The 22,957-nt window shown below is 41.8% G+C and overlaps 1 protein-coding gene across 10 annotated transcripts in view; it reads left to right on the top strand.

Annotated features, from left to right (window-relative positions):
• Positions 1-22,957, top strand: part of FGGY (FGGY carbohydrate kinase domain containing) — a 424,150-nt gene that overhangs the window by 30,449 nt on the left and 370,744 nt on the right. For 9 of the 10 annotated variants that reach the window (XR_003004668.1, XR_003004667.1, XR_003004665.1 and 6 more), the window contains 2 exons: positions 1,625-1,736; positions 7,514-7,665. The exons of the other annotated variant lie outside the window; for it this stretch is intronic. Coding sequence is in view for 4 of the 9 variants with exons in the window: in XM_024756234.1 (XP_024612002.1) it covers positions 1,625-1,736; positions 7,514-7,665 (264 nt within the window). In the remaining 5 variants the exon portion in view is untranslated. The remainder of the gene's footprint in view (positions 1-1,624; positions 1,737-7,513; positions 7,666-22,957) is intronic. 10 annotated transcript variants of the gene reach the window in all.

Here is a 22,957-nt window from a genome sequence, read left to right on the forward strand (position 1 = left end):
CAGCCCCAGTCATAGATAACTGTTTTCTGTCTTTATAGTTATTCCTTTCTAGAAATTTCACAGAAATGGAATCATACAACATGCCTTCTTTTGTGTCAGACTTCTTTCACTTAGCGTAATGTTTTTAAGGTTAATTCATGTGGTTGCACAGATACTACTCTTTCTGAGTACTATACTGTTGTATGGATATAACACACTTGGTTTCAACATATGGTTAAACCATGGTGAACATTTGATTTGTATAGGTTTTTGTAGATGCTGTTTATCAGGTTGAAGAAAGTCCCTTCTATCTTGGTTTATTGAGTGATTTTTATTTTTTATTTATTTTTTGCATCTGTTGAGATGATCATTTGGTGTTTGTACTTTATTCTATTAGTATATGTTATACATTAATTGATTTATGGATATTGAACGACTCTTGCATTCCTGGGGTAACCCCACATGGTCATGGTGAAAAATGAATGTTTTATATGTTACAATATTGGTTTGTTAATATTTTGTTAAGGATTTTTACACTTACGTTCATGGCAGTTATTGGTCTACAGTGTCCTTTTCATTTGATATCTTTGTTTGGCTTTGGTATCAGGGTAGTACTGGCCATGAAATGTTGGAAAATGTTCTCTCCTTCACTATATCCTAAACAAATTTGTATAGGAGTGGCATTATTTATTCTTTGAATGTTTCACAGAACTTCCCAATGAATCCATCTGGTCCTAGAGTTGTTGTTTTGTGGGAATGTTTTAGGTGCAATTTTATTTTTCAAGGAAGACTGTTTCTCAGTTTCTTATGTAGCTTTGGCCAAGTTCCATAGCCCCAAAATGGTTGTTCTTGATGATGTTGTTCAGTTTTATGCTTTTATTTTGCTTAGAAGATTTGCCAACCTCTTCATACTATCACACCCAGAAGATACTTCTCTCTCATTTTTTTTTTTTTTTTTTTTTTTTTTTTTTTTTGGGGACAAGCCCCCATCTCTTCATTTTTAATGACTGTAGAAAATTCTGTTTTACAGGTATACCATAATTTATTTAATAAAAATAATTTTTCCAATTTTTAGGTATATTCTTAAACAGTTAACCTTGGTTTATATGTAATTTTACTTACTCATGCTAATAATTCACTAAGATAGGTTCCTAGAAGTAGGATTGCTGGGTCAAAAGTTATGCATTTTTTAATTTTAGTAAATACTATACTATATTCTTTAAAATTTGTACTAAATTATCACACTGTTAGGATAATGTAAAAGAAGGTCCACTTCTCCCTGTCTTGCCACTACTATATACTCTTAATTTTTAAAATTTTTGCCAATAAGAAAAACAAAGATTGGGATATTTTTATTTGAATTTATTTAATTTTAGTGGAGTTGGGAATCTTTTTATATACTCTTTGACTATTTCTTTTTATTTTATGAAGTGACTTGTCATGTCCTTTGCTTAATTTCTAATTAGATTGGTTGTCTTTTAAATTAATTTATAGGATCTTCTGATATTTTAGTGACATTGAACTTTTATTTGTTTTCTGTTGTAAATACTTTATTCTGCCATTCATTTCCTTCTAGTCATAACTGTTTTCAGTCTTTTAAAAACCTGTATTTTAATTTATGTTTTTTTATTTGTTTTTAAAACAGAAAGTTGTACAAGGGATTGATTTAAACCAAATTCGAGGGCTTGGGTTTGATGCCACGTGTTCTCTGGTTGTTTTGGATAAGCAGTTTCATCCTTTACCAGTGAATCATGAAGGTAGGACCATTTCTCTCTCTTTTCTTGGTGGTGGGATACTGGCCGGGGCCCAGGTGGAGCATGATATCAAGTGTTATCACTGTTAGTGAGATTTACAGGTGGAGCATGGAGCCCCAAAATCATGTCCCTAGAGGTTAAAGCTTGGACAGCAGTTAGTAGGAGAGGGGTGACATTGGGATTAGGTGGATTAGGAAGAGACTTGGCTCCATAATGCACAGGAGCCACACTAGAAAATCTGATGTAGGATGAACACGGGATCATTAGCTGAGAGTGAGTAGCCTTGAAACAGTTAACTGGTCTGGGCCTTTTCAAGGAAGGGAGTGTTGTCTGTGCCTGAAATTGTTTTGCATATGAAGCTCCTCCACCACATTCATTTGAGTGGGTGAATCAAGTTCACTTAAAGGAAATAGAATAAGACAGACAGGACCATATATCACACAAAACCTGGAAACAAATGGTCTCTCTATTTTCAATAGCCAGACCAAAGACATTCACATTTAATGACGTTGTTCTAATACACTCTCATTACACTCTCATTGCACTCTCTCATTACACTCATGAGTACTGTAATGAGCTGTTTCAAATGTAAGTGCCAACTTTTATCCACTGGCAGAAGTTTCTCATGGGTGGTGAGAATGTGTCCCTTTTGGGATACTCTAGCCAGTAGTGCTAGCACCAAGGTTGCAAACCCAAAAGTCAGATAGGTAATGTAAACGAATACAGTGTGCCAGATTTGAGAAAAACAACAGCACATGTGCAGAGATAAAATTCAACTGACATTTAACCTTTTGATGAGTGGCAGACATTTGGGAGCAGTGGAGACTATGGTGCACTGGAAATTGCAGGCTCCATCTAGAGGAGTGTGACTCTGCATTTTCAGTCGGTTGTTGCCAACATAGGTATCACAAGCATGTTTTGGGCGAGGCTGTATTAAAGAATCCTTGGTAGTGGACACTGCTGTAGCAGCACCTTTCTTAATTGGCGGCTATGGATACTGGGGCACACTGGGACACCCTGGCATTGGAGTCAGGCAGTCCCAGATCTTAGCTCTGCTGCTGCTGAGCTGTGACACCTTGAGTGAGTCACTTAACGTCTGCATGGCTTGGTTTCTCCTCTGAAATAATTGGAATAATGAAACAGTAGCTTTGCTGTGAGAATTAATTGAGAGCCGGACGCATGAATGCTCAGGAAAGTTTCTTAAGTCCGATTATGAATTCCTTAAGTTAGGAGAATGTGTCTTACTTACTCCTATGGACCTAATGCATGGAACAGTGATTTTTATAAATGACATGCCCTGCAAAAGTACGCAAATGGATGAATGATTAGAGCACAGTGGTAATGGTGACCATCTTTTACACACACACACACACACACACACACACACACACACACATGTTTTTCTATTTATGCCACATTAACTAGCACCCACTGTGTGCCAATCCCTGTCTGATTAAGTTTTGGAGCTTCAGAGACGAATATGAGTCGTCCTTGTTCTCAGTGGCTGACCACTGGCTCAGCTGGCATTGTTCCAGCCCAGGAGGGCAGGACAGCCCCCGTCTAGACCACTTCAGAGAGCAGAGACCCAAGGAATGGGACTGAACCTACAGACCTCAGCTCAGCAGCAGCAAGCCCTCTCCAACCACAGAGTGGGCTGCTTGGGGAGGCTGCCAGCACTTCTTTGTTGGCTTGTTTTAAGTAGCAGTCAGGTGACGGTCTGTTAGGGATGCTGTGGGAGGAATTCTCATTTTGGATGGGACTTTAGATGTTAAGAGCCCTAAGTTCCAAGGACTCTGTATCTTCTAATCTGCTAGAACATATGGTTTTTAACTCTGGTTAGCACATTAGAATCAACTGGAGATCTTTTAAGATTTCCAGTTCATGAGCCTTACCCCCAGGGTTTGTATTTAGTTGGCTTGGGGTGAGGCTAGGGCATCAGTGTTTTTAAAGTTTTCTCGATAATTCTAATATGTGGAGAATTACTGGGTGCAGATGAATGGACAACTAAAACATTAGGAATAAGAACATCTGAAGTAGAGGAAGAGTTCCTTGTTAAACCTGCTTATACCAGCACCCTCCCGGATGCCATCTTTTTTCTCATTGTAGAGAGAATTGCCTCCTGTTGACAGTTCTATTAAAAGTGTTACCTAGGTTGCAACCTGAATTATAAGTGTTGAAAAAACTGTATTCCACCTAAAAGGTTAAAATGTACCCATTCATCAAATGCATCCAGCTGCAGGTGCCCTCATCAGTTTCTTGCCTTTCAACAGGTTCTATTAAGGTTAGATTTTAATGGCAATGGATTAGCCTGTACTAGAAAATGAAATTCAGATTTTAAGGATGAATTAAGAGGGTCTTTAAAGACTTCTGTTTACCTGATAATGACCCATTCTTGACTGGTTAATTGGAGTAATTGTGAAGAGCAGGGAGTGGGGTCAGGAAATTAACCATCACCATTAAAACCAAACCCATAAGACCAGCAAAACTTACTTTCTTTCGATGGTAACCAAAAAGAAAAAGGAAAAGAAAAAAAAATCCCAAGGAAATTAAGTGCACTAGTTTGAGAACACTGACCTACATGATAAAATAGTCTCATTGTTTGCCTTTTCTCGTTTGGTCTTTCTTCCTTTTCAAGATCAGACCAGTGCTGGGTTGGACAGAGGTGCCATTGCTGTGTGCTTCCTACCTCTGCAACCCACCTAGCTCAGACCATGACTGGATGAATCATTCCAGCCACAGGAGCTCTTGGGAGGGAGAGGAACCAAGGGAGATAATTTAGGGTCAGGGAGGAAGTTACTACCTAGGCTACTCTGTAAGAGAAACCTAATATTTAGATGATTTTCTGATTCACAGTCATTTCCTTCAAGTACCCCTGGAACACCTCCTGTGAGGTGTTGACAGTATTAATTGAATGAGTACAGGGATAAATAATCTGCCCTAAGGTAAAATGACTATGTAACCCTAATTCTGCTCTACCAGATTATTTCCAGTTCTCTTAAAATATGATGCCTTTATGGGTCTGTGCTCTCTTGGTTTCACGTGCTGTTTCTATTGTGTAGCCCCTCCTCCCTCACTCTTTCTTCACCTGCTTATCCAGTGGCCAGTCATTTTCAGAATTAACCTAAAGCTTTCCTGCGTCTTGGAAGCTCCCTGTGCAGCCTCGGGCTCGGCTAACTGGGGGCTTCTCTGTGCTCTTCCTTCTCTCTGTACCATGTCCAGGACTTCTGTCATCACTCCATACAGACGTTTTTCCATTTACCCACGTGTTCCGTAAGGGCAGAGACTGTGGCACATTCTTCTTGGTATCCCAGCACCCAGCCCTGTGCCTGGCATGTAGCAGATGCTTAATAAAAGATGAAGTGAACTTTCAGTGGAGTCATTTATTTGTGATTTTCTACAGGCACTGAAAAAAAGATTAACTTCCAGGTTGTTGTCTGTAATGAACATTGTTAATTAATAATCATAATAAATATAATAAAGTAATTGATTCTACACAATGCTCAGTCGGTCATTCTGAGAGCCTCTTCATGTAGAGGTAGTAGTGGCTTCTCGGTCTGTCTTTATAGTAGAAAGTTTAGCAACAGGTGTTTTTGTCTTGAAGTAGCTGCAGACAGATTCTATACAATATTTAAGATGCAATGCAGATATTGTCCCCCCCCAACACCCACACACCCACATTGTGTGTGACTGTGTGTGTGTGTGTGTGTGTTTATGAATGTGTGCCCACATACCCACAGTCTGATTCCGTGATGGTTCTGGAATAGGGCCTGGACATCAGTATTTTTAAAGCTATCCCAGGAGATTCTAATGTGAAACTAGAACCAGAACTTTAAGAGTTTTGTCATACAGTAGAATCACTCAGCTGTTTAAACAAAATCTTAGATGTACCTATGGAAGGTTTCATGTACTGTCTCTTATTTTAAACGGATTACTGTTGTTTGAGGAGTTTTTGTGGGACCTGAAATCTCTCCAGGCAGGCAAACCAATGCGTGAGTCCTTGACTCATTACGATGACGACCTAATTTAGATGTGTCCTTAGGCTGACTTTTTTTGGTAAGTTTTAAAAATTCTTTTTCAAATATATGGAAGAGTAAGGAAAATAAGATAACAGCCTCCTATGTATGTATGAGGATAAACAGATGAGGTTTTGCCACATTTGCCACAAGTCCTTTTTTTTTTTTTTTTTTTTTAAAGAAAGAACCACTTGAAGCTTCAGTCCATGCCCTCCCCCTGCCCCGTCCCTCTGCCCAGCAGGTAATGGTTCTGCCATAGCTGGTGTTCACAAACACGTTTCTTCTGTGCTTTTACCACATGTGTGTATACCCACAACAACAAACAATATATACTGTGTTTAAAATACCCCAGCTGGCGTCATTATTCACGTTGATGTGTGCAGCTCGAGTTTAAATTGGTTTTACTAATTTATTTATCCGTTCTCTGCACAGATCTACTTTCAAAGAACACTTTGTGCTTTTCCCAGCTGTGAGGTAGTAGGCATGTCTTCAATCTCGGAGTCAGATTGTCGTTGAAAACGGCTTAGATCTCAGAGTTGTTTTAAGGATTAAATGAGACGATGTGTGCAAGAGGTTCAGCACAAGGCTTGGGACACACACACACACAAACGCGCATGTGCAGCTTTATAAACACTCATATTAGCAAAATTATATAAGTGCTGCAGTTATTTTGCCAGTAAATAAAATAACATGTGAAGTGCCTATCTCAATTACTCTTGAGTCCCTTTTATCTTCCCCATTTATAATCTCCCAGGTATATTCCTTGCTGTTCTCTGCATTTTGCCATCAGAGGAAGCAGAGGACTGTGAAAAGAATACTGGCTTGCCCATCAGTGCAGCATGAATTAGCAGAGTCTGGGGAAGGGGAAAAGGGGCAACTAGTTTCTCTGTGGGCTGCAGGATGGTAGAGGTAGGATGTGAGGGGCACTGCCCATGCTCCTTTTCCAGCTGATTTTAAATTCTGTTTCCTGTGATTTATTCCTCTTGAGGGCCTACTATGTGACAAGTACTTGCCATATCCTTTATGCACATTATCTTTTGTTCAATGAATGAAAAATCTCAGTTAATCCTTATATGTTACATTTTGCAGATAAGGACACTTAGGCTAAGAAAAATTAAATAACTTTCTCAGTATTTCTGCCTATACTGAAAGAACGTTCCCCATTAGGTCTGCCCGGTTCCAGAATGGAAAAAAAATTCCAGTGCTTCCCACCCCACCAAACAAACCAACCGAGTGAGGAAAAACACTTAAATTAACTAATTTTAATTAGAGTGACTAGAGAAAGTGAGAATATAGGCAAATAAAAGCCATTATGTAAATGTATATGATACTATACCTAAAATATTTGTCCATATTTCAAGGAGACATACCTTAAAAAGCTGAAGTATTGTTTTAGGCTTATTTCATTGGCTCTTTTCTTGAGTATGTACCCAGGAAAGTTTTTCTAGAATAGGTGAGATAGGAAAGGAAGGGGAAAAGTTGAGAGAGAATGAATGGTAATATAATTAATTGGTGGATCTTGACTGGTTTTTCCTTTAGACGTTTAACCCTGGGACTATATTCAAAGAGCACGTCTCTTCAAGGGTCCGAGATATGGGTAGGATGTACCTAGTCAGTGTTGGTGGTGGTCCTTTCACTTGTTTCTTGTTGATGTGTGAAATTATACAAGCAGTTGTGCAGATTTTTGCCCTTGGGAATCCATAAGTGCCCCCTTGAATTAGAAGGATAAGGATGCACCTGTGTCCTCATCGCCCTTGTTTTTGTCAGGGGATTCTCATCGAAACATCATCATGTGGCTGGACCACCGGGCGGTCAATCAGGTCCACAGGATCAACGAAACCAAGCACAGTGTCCTGCAGTACGTTGGGGGCGTGATGTCCGTGGAAATGCAGGCCCCGAAGCTTCTGTGGCTAAAAGAGGTAAGTATAGCATAGCATTGAGGAGCGATTACTCATAATAGCAGAGGATTCCATTTATTGAATCTATTGGTACCAGGCACCCTGCTCATCACGGCTGTTGTATTTGATTTTTGCAGCAAGTCTCAGGAAGGTTGATCCCATTTTATTGATTCAGTTGTGGTTAAGTCATTCTGCTTAACTCAGGCAAGGCACTGAAATAAGTATTTGATGCAGATTATCTCTTTGAATCCTAACGACAACCTTATAAAGTAGTTTTTTTTCTTTTTCTGTATTTGTAAAAACTAAAGCTAATAGAGATTCATCAGCTCACCCAAAGTGACTCAATAAGTATGCAAGCAGAACCAGGATTTGAACCTAAAAATGACTGAAATTGATTTTCTTAATATCCACTGTTCTATTGAAGTTCAGAGAGGTTAATTACCATTCCAGTTAGAAAGTGGCAGAGCTGGGATTCAAGTCCAAATCTTCTGACTGGAACATTCTTTCTCTACATACTTTTAGCCCCCAATGATTAATCTTTGGCCTTAGTGGCATTTTATGGAATGCCTTTCTCATCTCACCTGAACTTGAGTTTCCATACCCTTTTGTGACAAGGTGATCTCTGGCTAAGGCACTTGCAGGTGGTTCCCATTTCCAGATGTTAGAATCATTTATGAAGTGTGGAGAATGGTGATGTCAGCTTAATGGTTCCCAGTAGAGATGGATGTGTGAGAAAGTTCAAGTCCTCTGGGAATTGCAGGAACTTGAAAACCCCTAGGTGGTCTGGTGAGGAGAGAATCCATCTAATGATAAGACCTGCCGTGATTCATTTACTGGCCCTGAGGTTTCAGGTGGATTGAGTCTTCAAGTTACTCAAATGTGGGGTTGGGGAGAGTTTAAAGGTGATGAGGAGGTGTCCTTGGATTGCCACCTTGGGGCAGAAGGGAGGTAAGTAAAAAGGGCGTCAGTAATCAAGGCAGGCTTGGCTTGTTACTTGTTTCGTATATTGAGCTATTTTGTAAGTTTTAGTTTGCAGAAAGACTTCTATATTTGCTAAGAGTTTGAAAACACAGCTTGTTTTAGGAGTTGGGGGTTTTAGGATCCTAATTCTGACTCTGTTTGCATCACACTGTGTGACTTTGGGCAAAGCAATTCTCATCCCCAGGCCTCACTTTTTCCATCTCTAAAGTGAGAGAGTTGGACTGGATCAGTTTGGAAACTTGATACAAAAATATCCTGAAATACAAAGCAGTGTATTGATTTGTATTTGCACTGCCTCCACGCTCTGCTACGTGTGCTATAGACTTTAACTGATCTCATCCTAACTGCCTCTGCCTGGTAGATGGCATGGGAAACTGAGGCTCAGAGAGAGGGTTATATGACTTTCCCAAACAGACGATACAGGCAGAATTTAAACCTGTGTCTCCTGATCTCCAAATCCCAGCTCATCCCATTAGTCATGCAGTACTAAAATCCTCTGTGAAGCATAGTATCACTTTGGGAAGGACCAGGAATGAGGGTGGTGATGGTCTTTAAGCCAGCCTAAACATGTGCAAAAGAACAAATGGGTTGGCTATGTCACCCTTCTGGACCACAGGTGAGGAATAGCTGTTCTGAATTGAGTGAGGAGGATTGAGCAGGTGGTCATTGGTGCAATACCAGAGCCTTATTGAGCACCTGCTTCATAGCCAGCTCAGGGCTGTATATCCCAGGAGACCTAAATATACCTTTGGTATGAACCTGTCAGGATATTTACCTGTGCGCTTGAGATCTAACTGCACTAAATAAAGCCCATAGAAAATAATTAAGTTCTAGATTTGTGTGGCCATGATTCTGACCTAAGACTGACCATCCATCCATCCATCCATCCAATCAATCAATTCCATTTCAGAATTTTCTGAGTAAGGCTCTAAACAGTGCCTCACTGTGCATTTAACTACCTGAAGGCTGAGGCTCAAATCTGTTTTTCAGACTTTTTCAAATTTTTTTTTTTTTTTGTCTTTTTGGTAAGCATGCCCAGGAATCCTTGCTGAGAGTTCCTTTGGTTTTACTGTGATTACAAATTCAAAATCAAAACAACTTCTAAAATCATGTTTCGTACCTTCTCCTTAAAGCCTACCAGCACAGCTTACAGCTAGCTCTTCTCAAACTTCAATGTGTAAATGAATCACCTGGAGAGCTTGTTAAACTGCAGACTCTAACTTAGTAGCCCTGTGGTGGGAGCTAAGAATTTGCATTTCTAACAAGCTCCCAGGTGATGCTGATGTTGCTGGCCTGCAGACTCACAAAACCACTTTCAGTGCTAAAGGCTCTACCTTTGTATCCTGAAAAGCATCCATGTGTGGAGAATCGGGAAACAGTACCTTCTTTTTATCGGGCTTGTGGGAGACTGAGGCACAGGGAAGTACAGTAGCTTGAGCTGCTGTTCAGCAGCACATTCGACGTCAGAACATGAGAGTCTGTGCCAAGTTTACTGGGCTGCCATTTGTTTACTCTTCATTCATTCCTTAATTTGCCAACTCTTACCTGAGGTCCTGCTGTGAACCAGCACTGTGGTAGGAACTGGGGACATGGGCACAAAGAGGACTCGGCCTTACCCTCAAGCGGCACAGTGACCACTGGGGACCATGGTGGGGGAGCATAAGGAGAAGGGAGGCATGGAACCAGAGCCAGCAGAGGATGCACTGAGCGCCGAGATGCAGGCATATGCAGAGTGCTTTCAGGGAAAATAATTTGCTTCCTGCACGAGCTACTTGAGATGAGCCTCAAGATGTGAGTGGAGGTTTTGCATAGTAGAGAAGACATCTAGAGAGAATGAGGTTCATTATGGTAAGGTGTGTAGGCCCTAGGACAGGAGCCTGGGATGCTTCCCTGAGTGTAGTAGGAAGTGAGACCAGGTAAGTAGCCTGGGCTCAGTTTGTTAAGGGCCTATTTGGTGAGAGAGATTAGTGGATGGTTGTTAGGCAAGGGGGAAAGTGTCTTAGATACCTTTGGCAGGGTGAAGAGATTGGATTAGGAATGAGAAAATGTGTGTGGGGGGGAGTAAGAACCAGTTTATTTATTTATGTTTTTATTAGTACATATGCATTTATTTATTGACCATGCCGTGTGGCTTGTGGGATCTTAGTTCCCCTACCAGGGATGGAACCTGGGCCCCAGCAGCTAAAGCACCAAGTCCTAACCACTGGACCACCAGGGAATTCCCCTAAAACCAGGTTTTTGTACTTTCCTCATTATAGCGCTTTGTTGGCCTTGCTTTGCCCTTAGGATAAACTCCAAAATTTGTAACCTGGCTCAGAAGATGGTGTATGACGTCATTTTCACCTCCCTCCTCTGCTTACTGTGTGTCTCTCACTTTGCTCACTCTGATCCATCCACAGGGATCCACTCAGAGTGCCTCAAACACACCAGCTCTTTGCCACCTCAGCCTTTTGACTAGGGGTTGGCAAACTAGGGCCATGGGCCAAATCTGGCCTGTTGCCTGTTTTTGGATGTCCTGGGAGCTAAGAATGAGTTTTACATTTTCAGATGTTTGAAAAAGAATCAAAAGAAGAGTCATGTTTTGTGACTTGTGAAAATGATAGGAAATTAAAATTTTAGTGGCCATAAATAAAGTTTTATTGGAGCACAGCCATGCTTGTTCGTTTATCTACTGTCTGTGGTGCTTTTGCCCTACAGTGGTAGAACTGAGTATTTGAGATGGAGACTGCATGGCCTGCAAAGCTGAAAATATTTACTCTCTGGACTGTTAGAGAAAAAGTTTGCTTACCTCTGGTCTTAATGATGCTCTGATGCTGTGCCTTCTGCTTGAATATTCTTCCCTCTTCTCACCATTGATTCTAACTCATCATGTAGGTCTCAGCTTTATTGTCACATCCTTAAAAAAAGCCTTTCCTGACCCTCAAATAAATCAGAGGTCTCTTGTCATTGTACTCTTAATTTTACTTCATTGTATCGTTCATAAATTGTAATGACACGTCAATTTGTATGATGATTTGTATAAAAGCTCACCCCCTCCAACCATAGTAATCCACAGGAGGATGGAGATGATATCCATTTTGTTCCTTGTTGTGTCCCTATCCCTAATTAAATGCCTGGCAGATAGTAGGTACTCAGTAAATATTGTTTGAATGATTTGAGTGGGCCAATGAGGAGCTATTGCACTTTTCCAGGTGAGAAGTGATGAGACCTGAATTAGGCACTGTGGGATGGAGAGGAGATGGGTTCCAGAAATCGTTAGGGGTTAATGGCAGCAGGACACTGGGGCAGGACATTGGGGCTGATTGGCCATGAGGGGCGAGCTAGGTGGAGGAGTCAGAGCTCACCGCTCATCTCGGTATTGCTGTCATTCGTGTGCTCCTTGTCCTTAGCCTGGAATCAGATGTCAGAGGGAGTTGGGCAGAATTTGGAGTTCAGACTTCTCAGAAGACAGAAGTGGTATACTAGGACCACCGTACCTTTTGGGTAAAGCCACTCGGGTCCTGGTTCTGCAATATGGAATTTTAATCATGTCCTTTACATAGAAGATTTGTGTGTTTTAGGTTGACGTACGTCTCCTTAATAAGAATTGTCAGATAAAAGGAAAAATGCCATTTGATTTTTTCATAACCCCCAGCAGTCTGGCTTCTCCATTTGGTCTCAATGATTCTGACTCTCATCTTAATGAAGGCCAAATGTAAATTAAGTTCTCTCAGGCTGGAACAGCTGGAGTCTCCTATCTTTATAAACATGAAACATTGTAGGGTAACAAGGTGCAGGCTGAGGAAGGTCAAGCAAGTTAACAGGCTGATGCCGATCCTGACAGCTCAGTGTTAATGGAAGATAATTATCTGGCTTGTAGCGGATGCATGGAGATATTCCAGTCCGTCTTTTAACTCATTTCCTCTTTTTGCTATTGTCAGCAGAACAGAAAACTAATCATTTTATAGTTTGCAATTTTCATTGTTCATTCCAAAGGTCTGGAGGCAGCTGGCTGGAATGTCAGAGGATTTTGTTGATGGGTTTAGAAAATATATCTGCCCCTTTCATCTCCCCAGTCCATGCCCTTCTGCTTCTGTTCCCCTGATAACATATTGGGAAAATGAGTAAATGATTCTCTGATTGGTTCTAATGTGCTTTATCCTGTGTATGTAGATTCTTGGGAGGAACCTGGGAGTTTGGATAGCCAGAGGGGTGGTTTGATAACTTCCTGCTAGCTGTGGAAGGTGCTAGCACACCTAGCATTGGATGCTTTGCAGTAGGAACTCTTGAAAAGAAAACTCTGTTAGACTTCAGGAAAGCCTGGTCCTTGTCCCTTCTTAAGAGGCTGGCACAGTAAGGGCCTCGACTGGCCTTATTCTTTCATTCTTCTTGATGATATAGTAACAATTATTCTCTTTTCTTTAGGTTTCTCATCTTGAAACTTTATTAAAGATAAACAATGTCAGTTTCTTTCTTGGAAATGCACCATTTCTTTTTGGATGGCAGTTTGGTGGAAACTATAGTCTTTTTCTGTTAGTTACTCTGGCTTTATATTTCGTGCATAGGTCTGATATTTTTTACCTACATTCATCAGATCTTAGCAGTACAGCTCATACAAGATTGGAGCTCTGGGAGATAGAATACAGTTCTGTAACAACAGAAAAAGTACAGGATTTGAAGCCAAACACACTTGCATTTAAATCTTTCTCCACCATTTACCGATTTTGCAACCTTAGGCTAAGTCAGCATCTCTGAGTTTCAGCATGCTGAGCTGTCAAATGATGATAATAATATCAACTGTGTGGAATTATTATAATTTAGTCAGATATTTGTAAAATATCTTATTCAAAGAGTAGTTTAATTCTCACTTCCACTGTGCATAAAAATGTTTGTCTCTACTGATGGGCATGTCAATAACATTCTAGCACCAAACGAGAGAATTTTAAACACTAGAATATCTTATTTTAAGTAGCTGAGTGTAATGAGTGGTATGCTTTTCCTGTTTGAATAATAGCTACGGAAACCACCTAAAAATGACCACAGAGTTGTCAGAGACAATCATAGAAAATAGTAGAAGAGTATAAAGCATATTTTCAGAGTCATTCATTTATTTGAATCATCCACATCCTATGTGTAATACCTATACCAGAAAGCAGCCAGCTTTGAATTGCAAAGGAGATTGACTTACTGAATACCTTCTGCTTGTTTCCCCTAAAATTCACCAGTGCCTCCAGCCCCAGAATTATTTTATTCCACAATGATTAGTTAATCTTTACACTAGTCTTGTGGGGTAGATATTATCTCTTTTTATAAATGAGGAAACTGAGGCTCAAAAAAGTTAAATGTCTTACTCCTAGTCTCGTATCATGTAAGCATATGTACATCAAGAACCATACAAACAGCTCCATCCCCCATCCCCCTCCTGTGGAGGCCTGTGCACTTCACTGTGGGAACCCAGAAGTGGTCTCTGTCTTCACAAAATTACAGCCTTTTAAAAATTAAAAAAAAAAAATACACACACACACACACACACACACACACACGTATATGTATATGTATTTATTTATTTGGCTGAGCCGGGTCTTCGTTGCGGCATGCAGGATCTTTTAGTTTTGGCACGTGGGATCTTTAGTTGCGGCATGGAACTCTTAGTTGTGGCATGTGAAATCTAGTTCCCTGACCAGGGATCAACCCCGGGCCCCCTGAATTGGGAGTGCGGAGCCTTAGCCACTGGACCACCAGGGAAGTCCCCAAAATTACAGCCTTTTTGGACTAAGCAATAACAACAGAATAAGGAATTAGATGAAAACAGTAGCTAAAATGTATCCAGTGCTTATTATATACCTAGTACTTGTCTAAGCATTTCATCCATGTTAAACTCATCTCATCCTCACAACCACCCTATGAAGTTAAGTCTCATATTTTACAGATGACAAAACGGACTCAGAGATGTTAAGCAATTTGCCTAAGGTTATTCAGCTAATAAATGGCAAGGCTGGGGTTTGAACCTTGGCATTTCAGACCCATAGACCTATTTCAGACCCATTTCACTCTACTACCTCTTCAAGTGTTTGCCTTGCAGGGTTTGAATAATCTAGTTCAGGGGAAAAACTTGGAAGTAATGACTTCAGGAGAATCTGAGCCTGGGAACAATGGGTGGTGGGTTCATTTTTATCATTTAAAAAGTCTTGGCTGAGTGTCTCCTATATGATGGGCACTGAGGTTGCCAAGGTGAGCAAGACAGATGAGGGCCCTGGGTAGCCTTCTGGGAACTTAGATTCTAGCATAGAGCGGCAGAAAATAGACACGGAGACAAATACATATGCAAAGTGATTTTGTTTTCTGGAAAATGCTATGAAGGAGAATGGCAGATGAACAGATTTGGCATAGCTAGTGTGTTCTCTTGGGAGGTTTTGGTTGACAAGAATGATGAGACTTTCAGGAAGAAGGAGCAGCAGATTCAATGAGGGGAGGAAAGCACCTGAGAGATCAGCATAGGAGGTCAGCAGGGCTGGCCAGGTATGAGCAAGGCAGGGAGTGGCAGGAGGTGGGGTAAGAGAAGTGACCAGGGGCCAGATCCTGCACAGCCTTGAGGCCGTGGACAGGAATTTCGATTTTATTCTAAGAGCAGTGAGAAATGGTTGATGGATTTTAAACATGCGTGTGACATGATCTGTTTTATGACTTCAAAAAGATTCTTCTGGGATATGTACTGGGTAGATAATAAATATTTGTATAGCAACAACAAAGTTTACACTATAATGTAAAAGGGAAAAAAGTTATGAGGCTGTGCAGTCTTATAAATGCGTTTGTCTTAAGAAACTTACAGTATAGGAAAAAAAATGGCTGTATATTACAAAAAACAATAATGAGACACTATCTGTGGTTGGTATAGTTTGCCAATGTCACAGCACAAAGATCATGCTTTTATTACTTCTTTGTACTTTTCCATTAAAAAGTAATCTTATAGTCCTAGCTAACCTTTCTGTTTGACAACACTTCGTTATTTAGCATGGGATTTTTTTTTTTCTTCTTGGGATTATTTTCCTAAACCATCTGCACTGTATGAGGGACTTTACATGCAGTATTTCCTCTAAGCCCCTCAGTGACACAGTATTATTATCCCATTTTACAGATGAGGAAAACAAGACCCAGAGGGCTTAAGTAGCTTGCTTCCCCAAAGCTACGCAGTAAGTGGTAGAACCAGGATTCTCACCAAGTCCAGCCCTCCTCCAGCCCCTGGGCTATATCCGTTGGCCCTCACTGCCCTGTTGCTCATTTCAGCTGATGTGTAGGGTTACAGGCTGGCAGCCCTCAAGCTGAATCTGATCCCCAGATAGGTTTTGGCGGACCCACCCTGTGCTTGAAAAAAAAATTCTTTTTTGAATTAGTGTCCAACATTTAAAAACTAAGAAATTTCACATAAAAATCCAGATTTTTCTGCTTCTCTAGAAAAAATAACAAAAGGATTTAGCAGTCCTGGGTTCACATTCCCATGTGGAAGGAACTGGCCAGAGTTGTGCAGGAGCTGCCCCTCGAGAAGGGGCGAGTGTCCTTCATTTCACAGTGGTCCCCACCCAGCCTGCCTCACCATTTCCTTTTCCAGCAACTACCCGTCTAGGCACTTGGATTTGAGACCCAGACTGCGGGAATTTGTTCAAGGAATCCATCATTACTTTTCCTATAAAAAAATGCTTAGAGAAATGGAAAGACTTTCCAGATGGGGAATTTCTTGGTCAGTGGATCTAAGGATACCATACTCATGTTCTCTTACACCTCTGGGTCTTTGCTGAGGTCTTCCTTCTGCCTGGCAAACTTAAAATCATTTCTTTTCACTTGGGGAAACTTATTCTAATTCTTCGAACTCCAGGAAGCCTTCCTTGACTTTCTCTATGTTGATTGGGGTCCTGCCCTCTGTCTGCTATGGCATCCTCCCCTTACCTCTACCCTGGAATTCATTAAACTATATTGCACCTCACTTATCTCCATGTCCCTGGTGTCTAGGGAATTGCTTAGCATCTCACACTGATAGCTCAGTACATATTTTAATGGATGGATTCATGAACTTATCAAGTCATTTATCATGCCATTTTTGATTGCTGGGTTTTGTCTGTCCAGATAGTTCCATTCCAAAGTAAAGATCCACTGCAAGTTGAGTGTACTTTCATTTTCTCTTCCCTGCTGTGGAAAAGGAAGTTTGGAGTATTACTACTCCTTTCTACCCCAGAGCCATCCCTTGGCTGCAGTCTGTTACCTTGAGTCACTGCTTATTTTGTGAGATTGATGCAGTAACTCCTCTGGGCCTCTCTTCTGTGTCTTTGTGCTCTGAGGGGACTAACCCCTTTATGTTGCTCCCTTCACCCCCAAGAAAATCCAAGACACATCAACTGAATCAGACAAGCTCTCTTTAGAATGTTTATACTAGGGCCGTTTTACGTTTGGACCAGATTCCTCCCAGCCTTTGAGCACTGCGGACGGTACTGTCAGCTGATGTTAGGGCATCTGTTGTGGATTTTCTCTCCAGGGTGGTCTTCCCATAAACTGGGCTCGTAACTAAAATATATGGAATGTTGAGGCTGATGGCCTGCCTTCATTTACCTGGGCAGTGAATCCTTTCCTTATCCCTGCATTTGCATATTTGATTTATGCCAAATATATGCTGTATTCTTTTACTTTTATAGTCCAACAGAGCAATTTAAAAAAGCAGGCCAAAATTTAAAAAAAAAAAGAAGGACTTGGCCTGATACCTAATAACATTTAATAAATGTCAGCTATTGTTATGATACTTTATTTTGTATTTTACTTTATAACTTCTGTGACTTGGACATATGTTTTCTTTATTTGATTGGTGACATGGCCTTGCAGGTTAAATGTTACTATTTGTTACATTTTATAGATAAATATAGTAAGCCTCAAAGAGATGCAATGACTTGTCCACAGGTATCAGGCTTGGGTCTTTATGAAGGTCCTTTTGGATCTAAATCCTGTCTTGTTTCTTTCGTTTGTTTTTTTTTCTGCTGCACCATGTTCCTTCCTCATTTGGATTGGTGGATTCTTGGCTCCATAAGAGGAGGGACCAAACCTTTCTCTCCATACCTGACTATCGTCTTCCCCGACCCAAACACAGTGCTTGGCATTGAAAAAATATTCAATAAATATTTGCTAAATGAATTCTTGTTTCCTGGTCCTTTCTAGACTTACGGCTGTAATAGCATAGTCCACGTGCCCAGCTTCCTTGCTGCCAGCCTTGTCCGACCACTGTGTAGGGGTGTCAGCTACATCTAGGAATTTACAGTATAACCAGAGAAGCGAGAGAAAGATTGCTAAGTTTGGCTGGCCTTATGCTCACATGGTATAATTCGATGTAAAACAAAAACCGAACAAAATTCTTTCCTCACAGTGGTTAAAATGGAGGTCACATCTATTGGAGGAAAATACTGTCTTTAGAAAAGACACTAAAAAATACAGTGCAGTTAATGTGTGTTGTGATACAGGAACTCATTAGCATGATCAACTGCACTAAGGTGGACTGTTAGCTTGGAAATCTGGGGGCCCAGGATAGGTGGATGTTAACTGGGGAAAGAGAGGAGGGAGGCCAGAAGTCTGACAAGATGCAGGTCACAGCATTCTTCTGGAGGGGTAAGTAAATCTCATTTCTCTGAACATATGGGTTGGTTTTATTCTTTTTTTTTTTTGGTTCTCTTGTCTTCAAAATGAGAATAACTGTGCTGCTATTGTAGGGATATATTCATTTAATCAGTGAAACAAACGTTCATCTAGTAACTGCTATGAGGAAGGCGTTGTGCCTGGTGATGGGGAGACAAGGCGGAAGCCAAGAGTATCCTTTAATCTCAAGGGGCTCCCAAGTCTAGGACCAAATGTAAGAGGCTGTGAAAGCCATTTTTCCCCAACATTTTATTATCAGAATTGTCAAACATACAGAAAAGTTGAAAGAATTTTATAGTGAACACTTAGAACCATCACCTAGATTCTGCCATTAACATTTTACTGTACTTGGTTTATCACATATATATCCATCTATATGTCCTTCTATCCATCCAATCAATCCACCTTAAGTTTTTGGAGTAAGTTGAGATATTGTTACCCTTGTGAAAGCAGTTTGAAATAATATCTTTCCGAGATACTTACTAAATTCTATTTAAGATATTGACTCTGTTTGAGTGCTGTCTACAAACATCATCAACACCTGCACTAGAATTTATTAACTATCTACCGAATTTATTAACTGTCTATCTATCTAGCTTTTAACTCTGCTATCTTGTTTAATTCTTTTGAAAATCCTGTGAGGTAGATGTTAGCACTTACTTCACAGATAAAGAAGATGAGGATGGAGGGAGTTAGATGGATTACTACCTACTGACTGTTACTTCTGGCAGTGTTGGGATGCAAAGACCTATGAAATGAATTTAAGGAGTCAAAAGTTAGCCGGTCAACTCCAGTCTTTATCAGGGGCAAGGTGCCCCAGTCTGTCCTACAGATGAGATACCTGGTTCTCTTAGTTTAAATTTCACATTTGTTTGGCTTCAATTTTGAAGATAAATATGAACTCTAGAATAAAAAAGTTACCTAAGTTAGACTCACAGTTAAAGAATCACGCTTGAGACCGGGTGAGGTCTAAGATTCCCTCCACTACACAAACTCCAACCCGTTTCTATTTTGTCTGTGCTCCAGCACAGGGGTCTCCAACCCCCAGGCCGCATACTGGTACCTGTCTGCGGCCTGTTAGGAACTGGACTGCACGGCAGGTGGTGAGCGGCGGGCGGGCAAGTGAAGTTTCATCTGCCGCTCCCCATCGCTTGCATTACCGCCTGAACCATCCTCCTCCCCACCCTCGGTCCATGGAAAAATTGTCTTCCACGAAACTGGTCCCTGGTGCCAGAAGGGTTGGGGACCGCTGCTCCAGGACGTTAGAGTTACCTCCCAAAGAGCTGGCCTCTTCCTCCTCTTTGCATTTACCTCCTCCTGAAACATCTGCAAAATGAATAAATGATCCAACTAGTTCTTTAGCTCTTCTGAACCCCAGGGTCCTGGCAGTACTTCTGCAGCTAAGACCTCACTTGGAGGCCAGTCTCTGTGCATGAAGCTGTGTCCACTCTGCTGGTTGAATGACAAAGGGACTCAGGGATCCCCATCAAAGCCTACATCTCTCTGAATCCTTCCTGTATGGAGAGGCTGTGGATTAGGTGAAACTTGGGAGTGACCTCGGTAGTAAAAGGAAGTCTGATCTCAGCTCTACAGCCTCATCAGTACCCCTACCCACACCCTCTCAAAAAGCTGCTTTAGTCTGGCTTCCAGGCTGTGTCATCTCAAGAGTCAGTGTCTTCTGGCTCAAAAATGCAAGACTAGGGAGTGTTTGGAGGGAATTAGAAGCTTCCTGGGTAAGTGGCTCTGCCCCCTCTGGCCTCTGTCTCTCATTCGGGCTTCGCTTAAGGGTCTGAACTGTGGCACAGGTAAATGTTTTCTTCCAGTAATGCTGCATGTGCAGAGTATTAGAGCTTGCCCAAGGAAAGCAAAGCAAGCTACCAGGACGTAAGATCTTTTTACCAATTAATTATTCATAATATTATTAGTAATAAGGGTTTCCTCTTCTCTAGTATTATTTGTATTATTCACCACTGATTAGTGAAAATGACCAGTCATGGATGAGCACCAGTTCAGGGTCCGGCATTTGGGAACAGCCATAACTCCTGAAGTTCTCTTTCAGTGCTGGCATTCTGTGAGCCTAAGATAGATGGGGAGAGAATCGGGACCAGAGTGAAACCTACTGCAGTTGTCTTGGCATGAGGCCGTGTGGTCTGGCTTTGACCAGGGGTCAGAGACCAGACAGTGGACCTGAGAAAGGGAGTGAGTCACTGTGCAAGTATTTATCAAGCACCGCCCATGTGCTGGGAAGCAGCAGCCAGGCAGCAGTGAAGGAGTATTGGGTTTGGAGTTCAAGTGGCCGAGGTTTCACACCAGGTTGTTCACTTAACTGTCTGCATGATCTTGGGCAATTCATTTCACTTAGGCGCCTTAGTTTCCTGTTCATGAAATGGTATTGACAACAATATTTTGTATCAGAAGGTATTTGGTAAGTTGTAGGGTGCTGGTGGTAGGGATGTATTTTCAGGTGATGATTAGGACAGAAGTTGATTTCTGGGCAAAAGGTTAGTGAGGTCTATTTTTCATATACTTAACTCTAGATGCAGTTAAGAGAGCTAAGAGTGAAGGGAAAAATCCACATGGTCTGAGGGTAGGCCCTTTTTTTTTTTTTTTTAACCGTGCTTAATCTTGATGGACAACTTGGGGAGTAGGTAGTAGTATTTGTGTTTGAGCTTGTGGGAACAGGCTAGGAGTGAGTGCTAGAGCAGGGCATCTAACTCAAATCTAACTCAAGCCTGTGTCCTTTCCACAGCAGCTCACAGGCCCAGGGTTGTGGAGACTGGAGGAATCAGGGGGAGAGTAAATCCATCCTCTGATGCCCCAAGCGACTGTTTACAGAGCAGTTCCACTTGCACTGTTATTAGTAGCTTATGGGGTACTGTCTTCAGTAACCAGCATTCTCAGGATGATGGCTGTAACAGGAGAGGTCTTTAGACCTCAGAAGAGGTCTAAAAATACTAGCACGGTACCCATCGGTTCCTGCCAGAGTTGACCGAGGACATTCATTCATTCAGCAAATATTTATTGAAAATGTATTTTATTTCAAGTACTTGGTTAAATGCTGGGAGTATAGCAGTAAACCAGAGTCCCTGTCCTCAAGCAGCTCATATTCTAGAAGAGGGACAGAAATAAAGACACAGTGCTCTGTAGGTAGGATGGAAATTCAGTTCCTTATGGAAATATGCCCGAGTTAGGGGAGAGGAGTCAGGAGGAGGTGACATGTAGGTTGGGGGCTAATGGAGGTAAGCACTCAGTGGGGTGGATGGACTGGCGTGGGAAGAGGTCTGGCAGTCCGAGGAAAGGAGGCCTCCGTGGGGCTGCAAAGAGAGCGTGGTGTGAGCCTAGAATGTGAGAAAGCAGTTCTAGCTCAGTCTAAAAGCACCTTTGGAGGCCCTTTTGCGTATTCAGTACCATTCATTATGGGAATTTTCTTTTTGGACATCATGGGATGGAGCCCTAGCCCCAGGCATAGAAGAGCCAGAAGCTTCTGTCGCCCCTGTTCTGACCATCACACCTCAGGGCCTGGATCTGAGAACCCAGTGACGACAGGCTTGGCGTGCTTCTGTGGCGGCAGTGTCCTCCCTGGGCCCAAGGAGAAGCCCTCCTCATTTCAGTCCTCTCAGGACCAGACTAGACAATGTCCCGGAGCGCAAGGCAGAGAATGAACCCCTCTTGTCCAGGAGGGTGGGACGGAACCCCGGACGGGGCCTCCTCCTTCTCTCTGGTGGGCATGTGACTCAGAGGTGGTGACATCAGCCATGACTTCATTCACCCAGAGGAGAGGCTGGCTGCAGACCGCGAGCGGGGCTCTGCCTTCTGCCCTTCCTTCTCCACGTTATGTCTCATTGTCGGGACATTGTCATGATCCTGCTCTTGTTTTCCACACGTCTTTTTCATTTCTTTCTTTTTCTGTCATTCTCACTTTATTTCCTTCTCATGTTTAAACTATTCTTTCTCTTCACCCCATCTTCCCTTTCTCTCTCTGTTCATCTTTTGCTTTTGTCTTTTTCTTCTCATTCCTTCGCCACTTCTCTCTTCCACTTTATCTTTGTTTCATTTTCTTTCTCGCTCATCTTCTCTTTTGCCTCCCTTTTCCTTTCTTTCTTCCTCTTCCTCTGTTCTTTTTCTTCCCTGTCAGAAATGTGTATGGAAACTGGTCCTCCTGCCTTCCACCTCTTCTCCCCTCCAGATTTCCCACCATGTTTTTTCTGTCCTAACCTTCCTAAAACTGGAGTCACAAGTCACCCCCTGCTCAGACCTCAAGGTCCCCCCATTCTCTTGTGGCCTGTCTAATGAATTCAGATTTGCTTCCTACTCCACGTCAGTGCACATCTCTCAGGCTGACATTCTCAGGGCTCCTTTTCCATGGCCAGGGATGCAGGTGCTGCTTCTTCCTGCACTTTTGTTCAGACCCGTTGCCCCAGCTGGACTGCCCTCCATCCCATCTTCCTTAGTCTTTGCCTTCCCTCCACAGCGAAGTCAGACACTACCTCCCAAGTAATACGTTTCTTCTGCTGCCTGCCCACAACAGTGCCTTTCTTTCATGACCATGCAGCATCCTTAGTTTATAAATCAGATATTTTCAAACTTGAATTATTCTGTGCTACTTCTATATCATGGCTGGGTGTTTCCTATGCAGACTCTTTGCTATACCTCACCAGTGAGCAACCTGAGGATTAGGACCAGTATA

This window comes from Neophocaena asiaeorientalis, unplaced genomic scaffold (genome assembly GCF_003031525.2).
Source record: "Neophocaena asiaeorientalis asiaeorientalis breed wild unplaced genomic scaffold, Neophocaena_asiaeorientalis_V1.1 scaffold205, whole genome shotgun sequence".
Taxonomy (NCBI): Eukaryota; Metazoa; Chordata; class Mammalia; order Artiodactyla; family Phocoenidae; genus Neophocaena; species Neophocaena asiaeorientalis.